The following is a 19,210-nucleotide window of genomic DNA, read 5'->3' as shown; positions in this document are numbered from 1 at the left end:
TTTTTGGTGATCTTCGATCTTCGATCTTTGGGGGATGAGGGAAAGAAATGTAGATTAGGATGACTCGAAGGTGAGACTTTCGTCTCGATAGTGCACAAGGGTGAGTTCAAATGTTAATTTCCAGAGGGGTCCTTTGTCCTCTCAGAGCCTCAAGTAGACTGCCTGGCATTTAGGCATTTCAGTCTTACAGAAAACTATCACTGAGGGCTTATGTGGGGTGCTGGGTAAGTTACGTCTTAAGAGAGCAACTGCCAAAAGGGCACGTTCAACTTGCCAAGCATCTCTAACACTAGTAACACTGTTCAGTGGTTGTGGCACTTTTCATAGGGACCCCATTTGTCAGTGGACATAACGTAGTAGTTACTGACAGATGGGAAACATCTTGATCACTGACGTAACCCTCGTTCCCCTATGGAGAGAGTGAGATGCATGTCCCTCCTGCCACAACCCTAAACCACCCATCTGAATTACCAGGACCACGTCTCCAAAATCCTGAATGACTGGATGCAAGCCTTATATCCCAGTATGTACGGGGAGTGGCTTGTCATGCAAATTCCACTCTGCAATTTCATTGGCTTTTAGTCCCCATTTGTCAGTCAACACAACGTCTCTGTTTCCTCCATTGGGTAACAAGGGCCATGTCAGTTACCAAGACATTTTTAGTTATTAATAAAACCCCAGATTTCCACAATAATTAATTCAAATGTGCTGTTTTCTTTGAGCAATGTCATTCTGTATTAGACATCCACTCACTGTTGTATATACCTTGTCAATGAGAGTGTGTGCTGCTGTTATGCACATTAGAGATTCACGTTGCTCTTTAAGGTTTGCGTGCTACAGGACCGCAACACAAGCTCACACACTTCCGATTACCTGCTCACACACATACACACCGTCATAATCTCTCTGCCCAGGGCAAACCTCATCGATGCATTGATGATCAAGCTCCTCTTTCCTCCAACTCACACCATTATTAAGGGATAGAGCATGGAAGTCTTTTTTAATTAATAGTTTGCATTTGAAGAGCTGGTGTCCACGTGTTCTCACTCCTCACTGAATTCTGCTAAAAGAGGAGCTGCACTGATGGGTTGCCAGGTATTTGTCCCAGCCAAACAAAGAGAAAAATGTGGAGCAGTTTGAGAAACAACGTCACAATGACTCCATCTGCTGGTAAACGCCCAGTACTGTGACTTTAGCAGTCATTCTGCAACTGGTGAACAGTGTATCATTTAATTTATTAAAAAGATTTAAATATAAATATAAGCCATCCAGACTCCAAACTTTTGAACGGTATTTCAAATGTTCCATGTAGTGTCAACTTATAGTACACAATAATTATGCAATTGTTAAGAAATAACAAAAGTAATTTTTACATAATTCAGTTTCTTTTTTAGATGATCCTTTACCCAGAAGGCAGATGTAAATGAGGCAGGAGCTGAGGCTGATCTCACCTGTCCAGGTGAACGAAAGACAGTCTGCCGTCCGCTGCCATCCGTGTGAGAAGATGCACGTAGGAAAAAAATAATACTATGGAAGTAAATGGGGTACATCAACTGTTTGGTGACCGACATTCTTCAAAATATCTTTTGTGTTAAGCAGAAGAAAGAAATTCACACAGGTTTGAAACAACTTGAGGATGAGTTAATGATGACAGAATTTTCATTTTGAAGTGAACTAATCCTTTAATGAAACCCCCGCTCCCTGAAGAAGGGAACGGAGACATCACGTCAGAACTGATTGACACATTGAGATCTTGCCTGAGAGCCCAATCACCTTCAATTAGTAACAAAAACAAGCCAATGTACACTGGCGAGCGAGATTTGGTGGTAAGCCACTCCCTTCACATATGGGTATATAAGGCAGCATGCAACTAGCTCATTCAAGTTTGCTGAGGGGGTCCCAGCCATTCAGCAGTAGTACAGGGGTTGTGGCAGGCGGGACGTAACTCTTCAGGGAACGGGGGTTACATAGGCTAGTTGCATGTGGCCGCCATGTTGGATTTCTGATCAGTGAGTGTGGGGGTAGACACTTCCGGTTTCGCATTACACCCGGTGCAGGGAGCCGGAGAAAGCTGAAAATGATCTCTTATAGTTGTTGATATAATCAATTATATCACTTAAAATACTACTAAGATCCATATTACTATCACACGAGCCAATGGCAATTAAATGCACGGATGCATAGTCAAATTAATTAATGAAATACAACTGTTCACGAACAGAAGATTGTATTTGACTCATGCTGCATATGCATACTCAATGACATTTATGCCTACTGTAAATATAGTTACAACTACGATTAGAGTTGTTTGCATAAAATGCACTGTGAACATTCACACGTTTGCCCTGTGATAGGCTACAATTTATCTCCATAAATACTATTTTCTCAATTCTGCGCATATATTTGCACTTACATCAATTGCTCAATCAATATTATCATCACATATTTTACATTTACATTTTTAACTGTAGGTACCACAAACAATTTAATATAGCTAAGTTTGTGTATATTTTACACGTAGTAAAATACTGTATGTGCTGCTTATAAACACCAGACAGATAATGATTCATGAAAAAGATGGTCTTTACTCATCTCACTTGCACAAAATAAATGGAGTAATAGAAAGCATACACTGTTAGACTTTTCTGTAATATATATATATATATATATATATATATATATATTAATATATATCAGAAATATAACGGCGCATCACTATACACTGTTTGAGATTTGTCGTGTCGAGCCGGAGCATCCAGTGTAATATCACTGGGTTCTGACTGTCTTTTGTTGGACCGCGCCGTTCGTGTCTGGCCCGGGGAAGAGATGAAATTCACTTCACCGAGAGAGAGACCAGCAAGCAAGGTAAAAAAAAAAAAAAAAAAACATTCTGTGTGTGTTGACAGGATTGTTCTCAGTTTAACCTATGTTATAACGTTAGCCTAACGTTACTTGTCAAAATGGCAGTAACGAACTTTACCACGGTAAACTGCGCTAACGTTTCATTTTACAGACTTTGTTAGATTATTGAATTGTCGAGTTTAAATATGCCAACGAGCAACGCTTAGTTTACATTAGCAATAAATTAACTAATGTGAAATTCTGTTTAGGTTGTGGATAATGTTGGACTACTGATGAGAACCTTTATAGTTTTAGCATTAGTTTGCAAACTATAATATTATATATATATTTTTTTATTTTTTTTTATGGGATTTAATATTTACTTCCATTTTTGTAGTGTTTAAAGGCAACTGCAACAAAGCGCCAATTCGCGCCAGTGACTTCTAGCAAGATTCCGGAGGTAGGCCATTTGTAATATATATTGAGATAAGTTTGCTGAAATGATTAGCAATATGTGAAAAGTGCTTTGAAGCCACTGGTGCAGACTAGGTAGCTTACAATATCTTATCAAATCTCTATAAAATTGGCTAACTTTATATCAAATAAGTGACCTTTGCATCATGTCTAACTTTATATTTATTACACAGCAAATGAACCAATCAGAAGATGGACCATTTTCTGTGTTCAGTCTAACCAGATTAAATGTATCCAGGTAAGCACTGCAGTAAAACTCTCAATAAGTCATTCATACCAAATCTAGCATTCTAAACAACTTAAGTTTATATTTTTGCATTATTTTGATATTTTATTAGGCAGAAGACTCTCTACCATTGCAGTCCCACCTGAACAGGAAGGTCCTAATATCAGCGTACAGGTGTGTTAACTACTGTAGGAAGGAGAACGATCATCACACAGTGATTTCTTGCATGTGTCTTACTGTGTATTTGTCTCAAACAGGAACCCCTTCACTGCAGACAAGCTGAAATGGGCTAAAATCATCGATTTCAGTCTTTCTCTCTATGGATCTCAGCATTTTTGGACAGAATTTAGGATTTGTAAGTATTAAAATTTAATCTGGCATAATTTAATTTAGTTCTTTTGTATGCTATTTATTGACAAAAGCTGTTTACAAATATATATTCTTAAGTTTTTGTGAAAATAATAATAATTTTTTTTTAAAAGGAGGTTTAAAATAATTTGACACTAATATTTTCTCTCTCTCTCTCTGTGTTTTATATAGTGTTGGAACCAGGATCTCCTCTGAAGGACAGAGTACATTTGTGTTTGTGGACACGCATACAGACCAGGGAACATTCTGATGTTGCCAGTCAAGTTCTGAACAGGAACCAATCTTTGGAGAAGTTCATTTATTCACAAAGGTGGACAAAAACATTGTGTTGGCTTTTTAAAGATTATTTTGATGATGATTTTTACTCCTATGCTGTAAAGATGGAGGACTAGACAGTCAGACATTGATAATAATAAGAAATGTTTCTTGAGCATCAAATAGACTTCTTTCAAAAACATTAAGACACTTAAATTCTTCTTTTGGCCACCAGTGTACATGAATCCAACACATTTTTGTAAATAAGTGAATTTATTTTGAAGGTGGGGTTATGTGTCATGTATTGTGAAAAGAACTGTGTTTTGTCCTGTGTTGGACATTTCCTTTTTGACTGCTTAAAAATGTATTTATATTCTGCAGTTTTATGAATGTAATGGTTGATATTTCATTATAATATAAGCTAAACAACCAATGACTCTACATTCATTTTGTCAAATGCTAACGTTTTGTTTATGGTTTTATGTATGTTTTTAACAATGTGTGCAGTGAAGGACAGCACATAATGTGTTAATTTAACACGTTTACACATCTTTGTGCTAACCTTTCTGACAAATTTACTTTGTTAAAATCATTAACACAATGAATGAGTTAAAATTAACACAAAAAACGTTATCCCTAAACTCACCCATTCATGTGTAAAAATTTCACACATCATTTCCAGCATTGGCATGTTTATTTTGTGATATATATGAAATGTTTTAAATAAAAAAATGGTATTTTGTGATAACTTTGTCTAATTGGTTTGTATGTCAGTAGTACTTATGTAGGATAAAAATAAAATTAATCATATATCAAAATTATGAAATCTAATTTATGTTTAGTACAAATAAAAAAAAAAATTACAGTAGTGTACTGATTGGCTTCGTTTTTACAGTAATGCACTGTATTACACAATTACAGTACCATAATGTAAAACTGAAATACGGTTTGTTACTGTAAATCTTAATGCCAGTAAGTTACTGTAAAAAAACCTTGAAAAGTCTAACAGTGTAGAAACGCACAGGTGAAATACACTGAAAATTATATGCATTTAAAAATTTGGTCGGGTTGAAGTCATCCCTCCGGATCTTCTGCATCCACTCAGCCCGTATCGCAGCGTCAACGGGGAATGCATGAAAGCTGACTTCTTTGTTGTAACGTGACGAAACGGTACATAACGGCCAGTGGTGTAGTGGTAAAAAAAGAGGTGGGTAAACTATAAATTCTGGTGGACCACGATGTGGTCACCCGGTAAGGTGGGCCACTGCCTACCGGTGTATGTGCATCCTGATGACATCGCTATATCATTTGATGGTATCACTGGTTGTTCCCTCATCATAGGTCACACAATCACTATTCAATTCATACATTAATCTAAGTTCTTGTTAAAGAGACTCAAGAAGGAATAATATGGTTGGAATCTATAAAGTTAATTGACAAAACAGAGAGAACAAAAATATTTAAGAGAGATCGAGAGGGAGGCTTATATCCAGGGCCTCCAATGCAATGCACTTGTGCATAATGATTAGGGATTTGGGATTATTTTCATAGTTGATTAATCTGTTGAATATTTCCTCGATTAATTGATTAGTTGTTTGGTCTATCAGAAAAATGTGGATCAGTGTTTCCCTGTAGAGGGAAAAGTCTTTAACCTGGTGCAGGCTTGATTCCCTCTGAATCTCTTGTACAGTTGGGTTTTGACATGCTCCCTACATTAAACCAGCTGCCTGTAATGAATAAAAAAAATCACTTTTTTTTTGCATCGTTTTAATGATTTCCTGTTGCGGCTGCGATCAAGTTTCATTCTCGCGCAGCTTGTTTAGTAACTTCACGAGCGTGTGTTTTCTGCTACGTGTGTGCGCCGTTCTCTTTGTTCCGTGTGTGTGTGTCGGCGAGCTGCGCGTTCTGCTCTGTAGTTAACGGCCCAAATGCTCGTATCATGTGCCGATCGGCGATCACACACTGGAAAAGCAAAGTCCGCTCAAATAATGTGAAATTTAGAGGTGGATAAATGCAATGTAGAGGTGGATAAACGCACTTTGGAGGTGGGCAAACGCTATTTCAAAATTTTGGGAGGTGCGTAAACGGCGTTTACGTGCGTTTAGCCTCTACTACATCCCTGAAACGGCACACAACAATGAAGTGCTGAGGCTGTCACCCTCTGAAAGGCAAGTCGCCTCTCTTGAATCCTAAAAACACTCATTGTGAAAAATTATCTCTCTGGTAACACAGAACGTTCCCCTAATGTTATTTTTTGGTTATTTTTTTGGGAACCATAAACTAACATTCTGAGAATGTTCTGGGTACCAAAAACTAACGTTATGGGAACCAAAAATTGTTAGCTGGGGAACTCGGTCGCTGTTGTCTCTCGCTCTCGCTGTCTCCCGCTCTCGCTGTCAGATCACCAGAAGTTTTCACCGGAAGTACTGGCCCACACACTCAAGTTTGAACGTCAACGGCCGCCATATTGTGTACGGAGCGACATAGTAACTGAGACATTCCCTATCACTCAGTCACGTTCAACGTTACTTCAGAACTGACTGAAGCATCTATGGATAGCGGCACAACCGCTGACCCTTCCCATGTAAGTCGCATAGACCTCCATACCCGTTGGGACGGAAGAACATGACTTTCCAAGGGGAAGATCGATGGCTGCTGTTCCTTTCTGTTTACCCTATACAGCCACGACTGGTTGGATAACACTGGGGAAGCGTGCCGAATCCAGATGGAGAGGGACACAACAGAGACCACATCCTCCCCATAGGAAGGCAACATGTGGAAATACACATATGGACTGACCCTGGGGGCAATGCTTAATACGGAAGATCTCTAGGTATCTCGGTAGGTCCTGCCTAGACAAAACAACATACAGTGAAAGAATACACGACCAAGAGGGAATCACAGCATATGGGGTAAATAGCCCATACAGGGGCTGATCGACTGGGCATGCACACGAGTACTAGGCCTAGCGTCGGATGCCCCACTGCATCTAACTCCCGAAGGATGCTTGGAGGAACTCCATCCAGGGTTCGACAGGTGATGAACTCACCTGTAGAGTAAATTAGACTCTTGTATCCCCATGAGAGGGGAATGGCGCTGCAGGCAGGACACCAAGCCAGCCTTTCCACATATTACCTGTTTGTACCTCACACATGGGAAAAAAACGGCTCCAACATGAGATTGTAGAATTTTGCGAATGTGTTGGGTGTTGCCCAGCCCGCAGATCTGCAGATGTTTGACAGAGAAACACCACACACCAACACTCAGGAGGAGGCAAAACTCCCAGTCAACTGAGCTCTCACCCCAAGAGGACATGGTCACCCTGGGACTGAGTGGCATCCACTATCCAGTGGCCAACCTCTGTTTGGAGACAGCCTTTCCCTTCTGCTGATCTCCAAGTCAAACGAAGAGCTGTTCAGAACTTCTGAAGCTCTGTGTGCGGTCCACGTAAATATGCAGTGCTCGAACAGGACACAGCAATGCAAGGTCTGGGTCTGCCTCCTCCATGGGTGGCGCTTGCAAGTTCACCACCTGGTCCTGGAAGGGGGTTGTGGGAACTTTGGGCACATATCCGGGTCGGGGTCTCAGGATTAAGGGAGAGTCAGCCAGTCCAAATTCCGGGCATGTTTCGCTGACTGAAACTGACTGCAGGACCCACATCCACTTGGTACATGTGAGCGCAGTCAGGAGTGCCGTCTTGAGAGACCGGGTTGTAATGGTGACTTGATAGCTAGGACGGTAACTGTAGCTAGTTGAGAATAAGTGACCACTGTGGTGCATCAGTAAGAATGCAATCGAATGCTCGAATGCTCTTCCATGGATTTATTGACAGCCAGCAGATGATTATCTGTCTTCGTGAGTGTACAGTATGTGTGGTTCTACACAATAGTAGTGTGACACTAGTAATACTAGGCATTAGCATGCTGCTAGCGAACTTTATGCTAACATACAGCATTTCAACTGTGTATCCCAGAATAGACAACACTCATAAAAAACCTAAGGCACCAAAAATACACATATGTAAACATTTACACCAGGGTACGCACATGTCTCTGAAAGCACACATGCACAGATAGCGACACAGACGACAACTATTCACTTCAGAAATATCTACAATGTGCTTCCCGGCCACTCTCACTAGTACTAACTCAAAAACGAAACTTATCAGTCAGCGCAAACAGGTGTCCTCTCTGTGACCCCAAAACGAAAGCGCTGATTGGCTGATCCCCGTTACCCCGAACATAAGGAGAGTCCTAAGAGGGGATGAGGCGTGGTCGAGGAGGATTCAGTCTCCTCGCCTCTCAGTAAATATGTTTTGACTCTCTTTGATATTTTATGTATGTTGTAATTAGCTTGTTTCTCCAATATTCTTATTTCTTACTTGTTTTGGGGAATTTAGGAGGAGGGTGCAACTTTTGTTTGTACTCCTGATTTTCTCCAGTTTATGGTTAAACAGGGAGAGAGGGAACAGTTATGTAAATTATTATTCTGGATTATCTTTCTCCAGGTAATTTAGAGAGATTTCTGGGGTAGTTCGTTTTTTGTATTGTTTGTTATTTTGGCCCGGCTCTCCCCTGAAGCTATTGCCCCTATTTTCATTATTATTCTTTTTAATATTTCTGGTTTGGTTATTGTTGCTTTTCTGCCTTTTTTACCATTTATAACAGAAAATTAAAAGTTATTATTTGTTGAATTGGTGGTTGTGTTGTTGATTCTGGGACAGAAGGTTGGAAATCCTCGTTCTCTCCATGGTTTTCTTTTTCTTTCTCTTTTTTACTTTGTCACCAGCTCCTCAACCCTAGATGGGTAGCTATGTAACACTATACCTCCTCCTCATTGTAAATATCCACATTTTTGATCCAGAAACATGAAATACAACATGCAATGCTGAAGTAATTTATTGATGTAGAAAGCAGAAAGATAAGGAAAGATGGGTAAATACACAAATCCCTCAAACTGGGGTTAAGAATCAGGTGCATTTTAAAAACCATTTCAAACCTTTACTGAATGTGCACTGAGACTTATCATTTATCTTATAGACAAAAGGTGCATAGTCAAAAAGAAAACAATGAAAAAAGTGCAATATTAGTATTGCTCAGAAGAAAAAAAAAAAACGTAGTTTGGTATTTTGCTTGTAGGATCAGTGGACTGTGGCGTAACATCCTCTCATTCCACTTAATCTGGCAATGAAATCAGAAAAGAACAATTATTAAGGCAACATACAAATAATATAAATAGTACAAATGTCTAACACACCATCTCTCTCACTGTAAAATCCAGCAGTGATTCTAACTAACACTTTTTAGTTAACTTACTTAATGTCTAAACTTAATTGTAAAAATCTAGTAATATGTACTATTCACATACTATGCCTTTTTGTACTCAGAAAACCCAAGTAAAGATTAATTGATTGGTTTGAGTTTGGCTTTTGAGGAGGGGAAAGTATTAATGGACTTTTCACTATAATTTCCTCCACTTCTGCAGTTTATTTTTCTCTGCTTGCATTCACTCATTTCCCAAAGTCACACAGACTTAAACATTCAGCATGCAAAACACAACAATCGTAACAATTATATTTTATTTAAAGTAAATTATCAAGTACTCTCTACAGTTATTTTTTAGTTACTAGAACTCTTGTGTAAGTGAACTATACTAACTAAGCATTTGTCAGTGCCACATACTATTCCTATTTCACTTTACTTGTTTTTTTTTTTAAGGCAATCAGTTTGCACTACAGTGCTCCTTTTATTGCTCACCTGCAAACACCTCAACCTCACACAGATGCAGACATTCACTGCGCCCAGGTATAATAATGTTCACATATCGGCCATTAATGGGCTTAAACTTAAATGTTTTTGTGACTCCAGCTGGGATGGACACAACAGTTGCAGCCCTGTGAAGACACACAGAGAAATAGAGAGGGGCATATCAAAACTGCATGAAACATGTCAAATATACTTATGTCAAAGGCAAATTTTTATATTAAAAGGATTTATAGTAAGTAATTTTATCTTATTCAGTAATTTTCTAACCATTAGAGTAATTATTAAGAGAGAGACAATACTTACAGCTCATTATTGTTGCCATTATTGTCCAGGCTGTTGCCGATACGGATCTGAGCTCCATTTATCCTCTCTGCAGAACAATCTCCACGATTAGTGATGCTAACCCTGGTTACCTCGAAGGCTTCCCCCAAGTCAACTCTCCACCAGGGGTTCCTGTCCGCATTAGTGTGACTGCATGACCCATGATCGTAATTTGAATCCCTGTTGCCATCGACAGGCCTTTGAGCTCCTGCTCCACCGTATGTGGTAGACTGGACAGCTGTGGCTCCAAGAGCAAGATTCCCTGTTTAACATAAAATAATAAACAATAGCTTTTCTTTTTTTACTTTACATTTAGAGGAAACAGGCAATGACTGTATAACATCAGATTGATCAGAGATGCATCAGAAGAAGGGAGGCAGATGGCATAAAACATAGTACATTACAGTATGTATGCCATGTGATACTGTAAACAGATTACCATGGTAGAGACTGACACATTACTGTAACTCACCCTTCATCTGTAAAGGTCAACTACAGAAGAGATTCAATCATATGTGTGTGTGTGTGTGTGTGCACACAGTGAAAACATTTACTGTATTGCCAGCAAACTCTGTTCTAGCACAAAACCTCATGGCAGTTTTATAACTTCATCACACCTTTTGATAACACACTAGATAGATACTATTACAAATGTAGCGGGTCCCGGCTAGGTCTCCGCTGGCAGATATATATATAATCCTCCTCTAGGAGTGCTCTGGAAATATATTAAATATTAAAGAGAAATCAGTGACGCAGGAACACAGTTGCTCATTCTCCATTGACTTGGATTATTCTGATTGGTCAGTCGCCACATTCCGAGGTCTGATATTCCCAGATAATGACGTCATCAACAGCAACGCTGGATAACACACAGCTCATCCGGGTTTCTGGAGCCGGCCTTTCTTTAATGTTTCTTGTATCACACTGTGGACCCGCTCTCTCTCGTTTCATACAAACACAACTGGTACCAGTTGCGTCTCTGTTATAGTTATTGATTGTGTTCAAATATTTAGATTATATTGAAGTATTTTTAGTATTAAGAGTACTGTAGTGTTCGTCTTGTTGCCCGAATGACTGTTTTTCACACTGTAATTGATTCTAAGATAATAAACAGGCATGAATTTAAAACTGTTTCATCAAGTCAATATGTTCATGTAATTATTAATTTGTTGTACATGACTTTACATTACCCCTTAAATGTTTGTCTTGTTTGAACTTGTTCGTTTGTCTTGCTAGGAATATTTTTTTTTCCTCACGGAAGCTTTGCATTTATTTAAGTGAGCTAATATAATATTTAAACTCAAATTAATATTTTGAGTCCAAATGTATTTATTTGTGGTTAGTAGCCATGTACTAAGACGGGGTCCTGATCACCCTTTCAGGGTTTACTTTGCGATAACAACTGTGTTGATTCACATTATCCCTTATTGTTATCAAATGTTCAGTAAGAATATTGTGTTATATTATGTGTTACTGACAACATTGAAAGTAATGAAGAACACTCACTTGGAAAACAGTAGTACGTTGATGTGTACTTTTCTGTTAATAAAATAATAACAGTTATACACACATTAATAAGAACAGACAAATTCTATCACAGAGTCTTCTCTCTCTGTCCCTTACCTGCAAACACCTCGACTTCACACAGAGTGAGATATTCATTGCGCCCAGGTATAATAATGTTGACATATCGCCCATTAATAGGCTTAAACGTAAATGTTTTTGTGACTCCAGGTGGGATGGACACAACAGTTTCAACCCTGTGAAGACACACAGAGAAATAGAGAGGGGCGGATCAAAACTGCATGAAGCATATTAAATATACTCCTGTCAAAGGCAAGTTTTTATATTAAAAGGATTTATTCAACGTAATTTTATCTTATTCAGTAATTTTCTAACCATTAGAGTAAGTATTAAGAGAGAGACAATACTTACAGCTCATTATTGTTGCCATTATTTTCCAGGCTGTTGCCGATACGGATCTGAGCTTCATTTATCCTCTCTGTAGAACCATCTCCACGATTAGTGATGCTAACCCTGGTTACCTCGTAGGCTTCCATCAAGTCAACTCTCCACCAGGGGTCTCTGTCCGCATTAGTATGACTGCATGACCCATGATCGTAATTTGAATCCCTGTTGCCATCGACAGCATTTTGAGCTCCTGCTCCACCGTATGTGGAAGACTGGACAGCTGTGGCTCCAAGAGCAAGATTCCCTGTTTAACATAAAATAAACAGTAACTTTTCTTTTTTTACTTTTATGTGCTAAAGTATAATCCCAATATAATGGGCAAAATTAAGGTAAAGTATGTAATCCAAATGATTACTACATGACTCTCTGGAATACTTGATTCTGATTGGTCAGTCGTGACATTCCGAGGTCTGATATTCCCAGATAATGACGTCATCAACAGCAACGCTGTTTTAATTGTAATTGCAGACAGAGTAAATGCATTCATGGCTCCTCTGCATTATTCTGTGAAAATAAAATCTAATGTCATTCACATCTGCAGTGCGAAGATGGATTTTGTTGATACGGATTTTATTTTACTGGTATAGCAGTGCTTTATTATTCTAGCTGAATTGAACGATCAAAATTAAGACCGTGACATACATGATGATTCATATATTTCATAAGGTGTAAAAAAAAATGCCCCGAAAATCTATTTATAGCGGAAATATCACCTCTTTATGGGAAAGTTTGTTTCTATTGCTGTCAGCATTGTTTTTGGAAGATACATTAAAAATGAAGTTAGCTTCTGTGTACGCATCTACAATACATAGGATGCGATGTGTGTCTCACTAGCTGCGCTTACATGATGCACCTTTTGTTTGATTTAATCCCGAATAATTCCAATAGATGATTTAGCCTGTTAATCAGTCTCTAAGAGCAGCATCTTTGGAATATGCGTTATATTTTTAAGCATTTGAATTGTCACGTTGCGCATGCAAAATATGGAAACGTGAATGTGAACTGAATTTGCAGTCGTGTTTCAAACGCATTGATCAATATGCTTGCGTAGACTTCAGTGAAATGTGCGCTGGTTTCTCTCCTCGTTCTGAGTTGGTGAGCGAGTCTCATCGACAATAAACAGCAAACCCAGCACATTTACATGAAATGTGTTTAAATAGTTCAGTTGATAATTTCACGTTCTTCCGTGTCAAAGTGTTTGTTATCAGCTGCTTCTGTTCATGTGTGCCAAGGCATTTTAGGATGTTTTACGGCCATGTCCAGAATAAAGAGTATAGGCCTATGTATGGTAACCCTATATGCATACAATTAGGATGATATTAAAGGACATAAACCGTGATTTAAGATTTTGGCCGTATTGCCCATCTCTAATTAATTCATTCCCTGTTTAACCTGTACAGGCACATCCACAAACCTCTTGCGTATCGTTTGGTCACACCACTAGGTGTCACTGTGGCCTTAAATCTTCAGCACTGCCACTCTGAGCTCTATTGCTATGTCTGAGGTAAAACACACTCCATAGACTCCCATTCATTTTGCACTCATGGGCGATCGCCCCCAGTGGAACTCTGGTGGAACTACAACCAACATTTGGTACAATAGGACTTAATAGGGAGTGGGCAGGCTCTCCGTAGACGGGCTCTGATAAGAGCAGCAATAACCCCCCTTAGGGTAAACAGAACAGAACCAACATGAATGTATGCAGATATCATTCATTCAAGATTTTAAAGTACAACATAATTCGAGAATGTATTCTGATTCAAGGGGAATCAGAATGCCAAATCCTGACTGACTGAGAGGAGGAGCTGGGGATGAAGGAGGGTAATTCGCTCCTGAGAAACACGATATCAGCTGATAATACTGAAGGAGCTTGTATACAGTGATAGGTGTCGTATTCCTATGGGTAGAAGTGAATCAGCTGAGAGTCAGCTGATGCGAGCTTGACTAACGTGACCTGCCAGAACTAACGCTATGCTTGATTTACATGCGTTTCTCAAAAATGCACTTGACATGAACGCGCAAGTACGCGCTGAAGTGCTGGAAAGTCCATTACTCAGCACTGTTACCTCATTACATCCTATAACTTTTGGCGTGATGTTATTTACCTGACCATAAGATGTTTCAAGTTTATTTTAATCAATGATGACGGCTCTCGTTGAAACGGTAGGCAAAAATGTGCGGGGCAGCAGAGGTGCGGATTCAGAGAGAACTTAGAAAAAGTGAGATAATAATGTTGGCAGAAAATTTAGATAATAAACTTTTGAACCCAAATTTTGAACTTGGACCCGCTCGGGTCGGACCTCGGGTTTTCGGATCCAAGTGGACCCATGAAAACATCTACTGTAGTGTTCGTCTTGTTGGCCGATTGTTTTTTTTTACACCGTTTAATAAATCGGTAAGAATTTAAAACGGTTTATCTCAAATCAATATGTCCATGTAATAATTAATTTGATGTAGGCTACTTGACTGTACCCATTAAATGTGTGTCTTGTTTGAATTTGTTCGTTTGTCTTAATAGGAATATTTTTTCGTCACGGAAGATTTGCATTCATTACAACAAGTGAGCTAATATTTAAACTCAAATCAAGCCTATTTTGTGTCCAAAATTATTTATTTGTGGCTAGCCATGGGTTATTTTGCGATAACAACTGTCTTGATGATGTAGACATTATCCTTTAATGGTTACTAAATGTTCAGTAAGAATATTATTTATGTGTTACTGCCAACATTCAAATGAATGAAGAATACTCACTTGGAATACAAGAGCACGATGGTGTGTCCATTACTGTTAATACAACAATAACAGTTAAACAAATGAAAAATTCAATCACAGTCTTCATAAATAAATAAGTAAATAATAGATTTTTGATAACTATATTTCAGCCTATAATTAATGATTAAAATGTAATTAATCAGATTTTTTAATCCAGACATTTTTACTTGTATTATTCTAAACGTACCTGTGGAATCAGCGACGCACATCCCAGTAAAAAGTGTTAGAAATAAAACCACACGCATGTCCATCCTGATATAAGACATAACAACACATCTCATATATCAGCATATGAAGAAATCATTTTCAATTTCTCATCCTCATTTAAACAAAGAAACATATATATTGGTATTGTAATGAAAAAATTGTATATGCTCGGAGACGGAGAGGATGGACCAGGGCCGGAGTGGGGCCACTTTTCAGCCCGGCCCACTTTTTCCATGGTGGAATTCCAAATTAGCACTTTTTCCAAATTGGATAAATGAAGCAACAGTTCAGCTCTTACTATTGTGTAGTTTGTATTAATAGGCTACCATGGTTCAACAAAAAATGTAAAGGTTAAATAATAATTCACTTAGACTTTATAAGAAGCAATTGCGACTTTATTTCACACAATTCTGACTTTATATCTCGCAATTCTGACTTTATTTCACGCAATTCTGACTTTATATCTCGCAATTCTGACTTTATTTCACACAATTCTGACTTTATATCTCGCAATTCTGACTTTATTTCACACAATTCTGACTTTATTTCACGCAATTCTGACTTTATATCTCGCAATTCTGACTTTATTTCACGCAATTCTGACTTTATATCTCACAATTCTGACTTTATATCTCGCAATTCTGACTTTATATCTTGCAATTCTGACTTTATTTCACACAATTCTGACTTTATATCTCGCAATTCTGACTTTATTTCACGCAATTCTGACTTTATATCTCGCAATTCTGACTTTATATCTTGCAATTCTGACTTTATTTCACGCAATTCTGACTTTATATCTCGCAATTCTGACTTTATATCTTGCAATTCTGACTTTATTTCACGCAATTCTGACTTTATATCTCGCAATTCTGACTTTATTTCACGCAATTCTGACTTTATATCTCGAAATTCTGACTTTATTTCACGCAATTCTGACTTTATATCTCGAAATTCTGACTTTATATCTCGAAATTCTGACTTTATTTCACGCAATTCTGACTTTATATCTCGAAATTCTGACTTTATATCTCGCAATTCTGACTTAATTTCACGCAATTCTGACTTTATATCTCGCAATTCTGACTTTATTTCACGCAATTCTGACTTTATTTCACGCAATTCTGACTTTATATCTCGCAATTCTGACTTTATTTCACGCAATTCTGACTTTATTTCACGCAATTCTGACTTTATCTCACAATTCTGACTTTATATCACGCAATTCTGACTTTATATAATGCAATTACGACTTTATATCACGCAATTCTGACTTTATATCACGCAATTCTGACTTTATAAAGTATAAATTGTAAACTCGCAATTGTGAGATAAAAACTCGAAATTATCTTTTAAAATGTTTTATTCTGTGGCGGAAACAAGCTTCCATACCTCCTATATAATATTAGCCTATATAATAGACTAGGCTATATAATATTTGTTTGCCATCTTCACATATTCTTTATTGTATATAATTGTAATTAATTATACTTAATATAAAGGAAAGAGATGTATTATCCAGCTACCGTTCCTCTTCTGTCTGTTTTTTTTTTTGTATGTTTATTTGTTTGTTTTTCTAGACCAATTGTGCAAAAGGGAGAGCGCGCGAAACTTGCCACTTGAAAGCGAAAAACTGTGTTTGAGACTCGTCGCAGCAGATTCAAGCAGTTGTAGTTTCGTAGCCTACTTGTGTTTGTCCAAGAAAAACATCAAAGACATTTGTGAGAAAATATTCTACAAGTGTGCAACTCTCATTGGATGAATTCACAAACTGATTTGAGGATGTGCAAAATTCCTCCGTGACTTCACATTTTTTGACGCGGGTGTGTGAATGCGTTTTGCACCATATTCACTGCAGCAACAGCAGCAAAAATGTGAGCGTACGGGTTTCTTAATTTGTGATTTGTAGATTAGGATTTGTGCACCTGTAATGAAGAATTTGAGAAGGTGTAACTGTTGTGTTTGTGGGAGAGAGAAAAAAATATACAAGTTTGAAACATTACTCTCTGTGACGTAAAATTTTCTGATACACATGTGGCTATTCTCTACAACTACAAATTCCACTGTCACAGGTGTTCAGTTGATTTGCACCAAAAATACCTTCATAATAATGGACATCTCCAATAGTCCACACTACAGAAAAACATGCATGAAAGTGCATAAACATTAAACTCACCTGAATTTCATCAATGTATCAACCGCAGTCACAGAAGACCTTCACAATTCAGCAATTTTTTTTCTTTTAAACAAAACATTTTAATACATATATGGAATTGATCATATTTTTATAACAATTGCTATATTTATAATGTATCCATTATATTATTCATATGAGGAATATTATGACCACTCATACGAATAATATTCAATTTCATAATTATATCACACAAACTCGCCAAAAAGAGACATCAAAACATCAAATTAAAGCTTTCTTAAGAATATCACTGTGTTATTTCACCGATCTAATATTTAACAATAGCATATATTATCAAAAGAATCACGAAGATGGAAGTGACTCCTGCGTCACACTCCTGCTCCGATCACTTCTAGCCTCAAACGCACCTCTTTCTTTAGGTTTTCTTCATCAAAATGAGACGATTTTCACTTGTCTGTGAGCATGCATGGCCAAACCACACTGTAATATGTCTCAGATGCGCAGATCAAAACATGCGATGCGAAGCAGCCAAAAACTTGTATTACCTGCCCGTAGTTAGTGATGAGCGATTTCGAAACACTGCTTCTTGAAGCTTCGAAACCTACGGATCTTTTGTTTTCGAATCAGTGGTTCAGAGCTTTTTAATAAAACTACCAAAGTCATGTGATTTCAGTAAACTTGGCTTCTTTACATCATAACTGTTCCAAAAAGTCAGTTTCTCAATACCATGAGGCCTACGCAAAGTTGGGTCTTGCGACCGTGGTAGTGTGGACTTGCCAAGTTGGACAAACGAACTCCCGAGGACTGAAGTCCGGTTATCTCTTTACGAAATATGTTACAAAACACCACTCTGCCTAATTACAGCTAGATTAAATTACATTAAAAACATCACAATTACTCATTGCACAATGAGTTTCATTAGGTGGCAATTCAGTCTATCGAATGGATCAGTTATACATATCATTAAATTGACAATTAAATAAATTTGTAATTTAATGCAACATGTGCTATAAATAGTACAAATGATTATATCAATCCGTTTTTATTAATAAAAAAAATAAATACTGTTCTGACAAAGAAGGCCTTTAGTGAAGAAGCTGTTAGTTGTGTTTCTTGGAGAGCATGATATGCAATGGAGGTTTCCAACACTCTTAAATGATCTTATGTCTGCTTGTAGATTTCATTAATCTTCAAAACAAAAAAAGGGGCAAAGTTAATTATTTGTGAAAAAAAAAAAAACATTCAGTCATCCATACAGCAAACAGAGAGACAGCATTGGTACATTTGTTCAGGGCTTGTGAATATAAACAAAGCAACACAGCAAAAGGATGATTAAACAAACATGTTCTTCAGTTCTTTCCAGGTAGGGGCAGAGTGGGGGCGGTTGCAACACTTTTTACATTTCCTTCAGTTTCTCAGCGATTGTTTGTATTAGAAAGACAAAACATATATATAAAACCCATATATGTCACCTACCTGCCCATACTGTTGCAACATGTGTACATATGATAATATGAAAGTAATTTTGTAATTAAATGGACCCTGACATTTTTTGCAACAGTCATTTAGATGTAATAAAACTCATACTTCGGCATCATTTTTCAAATCTTTTTTTAGTTTATTTGAGACCAGAGTTCATTGAGTTAACTTATTAAAGTAAAAAACAAGTACACAACCATGTAACACCTTTGTCAAAATCCCACAAACTGATTTATGTAGGCCCTAAGTAGGGCTGAACGATTAATCGCAATATTGTAATATTAATGCGCAGCTTGTCAGTGGAGTGCGGCTGATTGGTAATAAACACTGCCCCATCTGAACGCCAGAGGGCGCTCTCATGCAAACACGATAAA

At 37.8% G+C, this 19,210-nt stretch overlaps 2 protein-coding genes across 2 annotated transcripts in view; both read right to left on the bottom strand.

Moving 5' to 3' along the window:
- The window catches only part of LOC311300016 (uncharacterized protein), a 187,266-nt gene that overhangs the window by 23,951 nt on the left and 144,105 nt on the right, over positions 1–19,210 (bottom strand). The window contains exon 13 of the mRNA XM_084424072.1: positions 11,758–11,790. Within this exon, the coding sequence (XP_084280198.1) occupies positions 11,758–11,790 (33 nt within the window). The remainder of the gene's footprint in view (positions 1–11,757; positions 11,791–19,210) is intronic.
- LOC311300037 (fucolectin-1-like) lies at positions 9,275–18,006 on the bottom strand. Its single transcript, XM_084424111.1, has 8 exons — positions 17,903–18,006; positions 17,379–17,441; positions 15,183–15,247; positions 14,975–15,007; positions 12,598–12,726; positions 12,187–12,466; positions 11,875–12,011; positions 9,275–9,345 (listed from the first exon to the last, which is right to left on the bottom strand). The coding sequence occupies exons 5-8, from the start codon at positions 12,707–12,709 to the stop codon at positions 9,341–9,343; spliced, it is 534 nt and encodes a 177-aa protein (XP_084280237.1). The 5' UTR covers positions 12,710–12,726; positions 14,975–15,007; positions 15,183–15,247; positions 17,379–17,441; positions 17,903–18,006; the 3' UTR covers positions 9,275–9,340.

Source organism: Rutilus rutilus (genome assembly GCF_951802725.1).
Source record: "Rutilus rutilus genome assembly, chromosome: 11".
Taxonomy (NCBI): domain Eukaryota; kingdom Metazoa; phylum Chordata; class Actinopteri; order Cypriniformes; family Leuciscidae; genus Rutilus; species Rutilus rutilus.
Note: the sequence above shows the minus strand (reverse complement) of the source record. Positions and strands in the feature narration are given on the sequence as shown.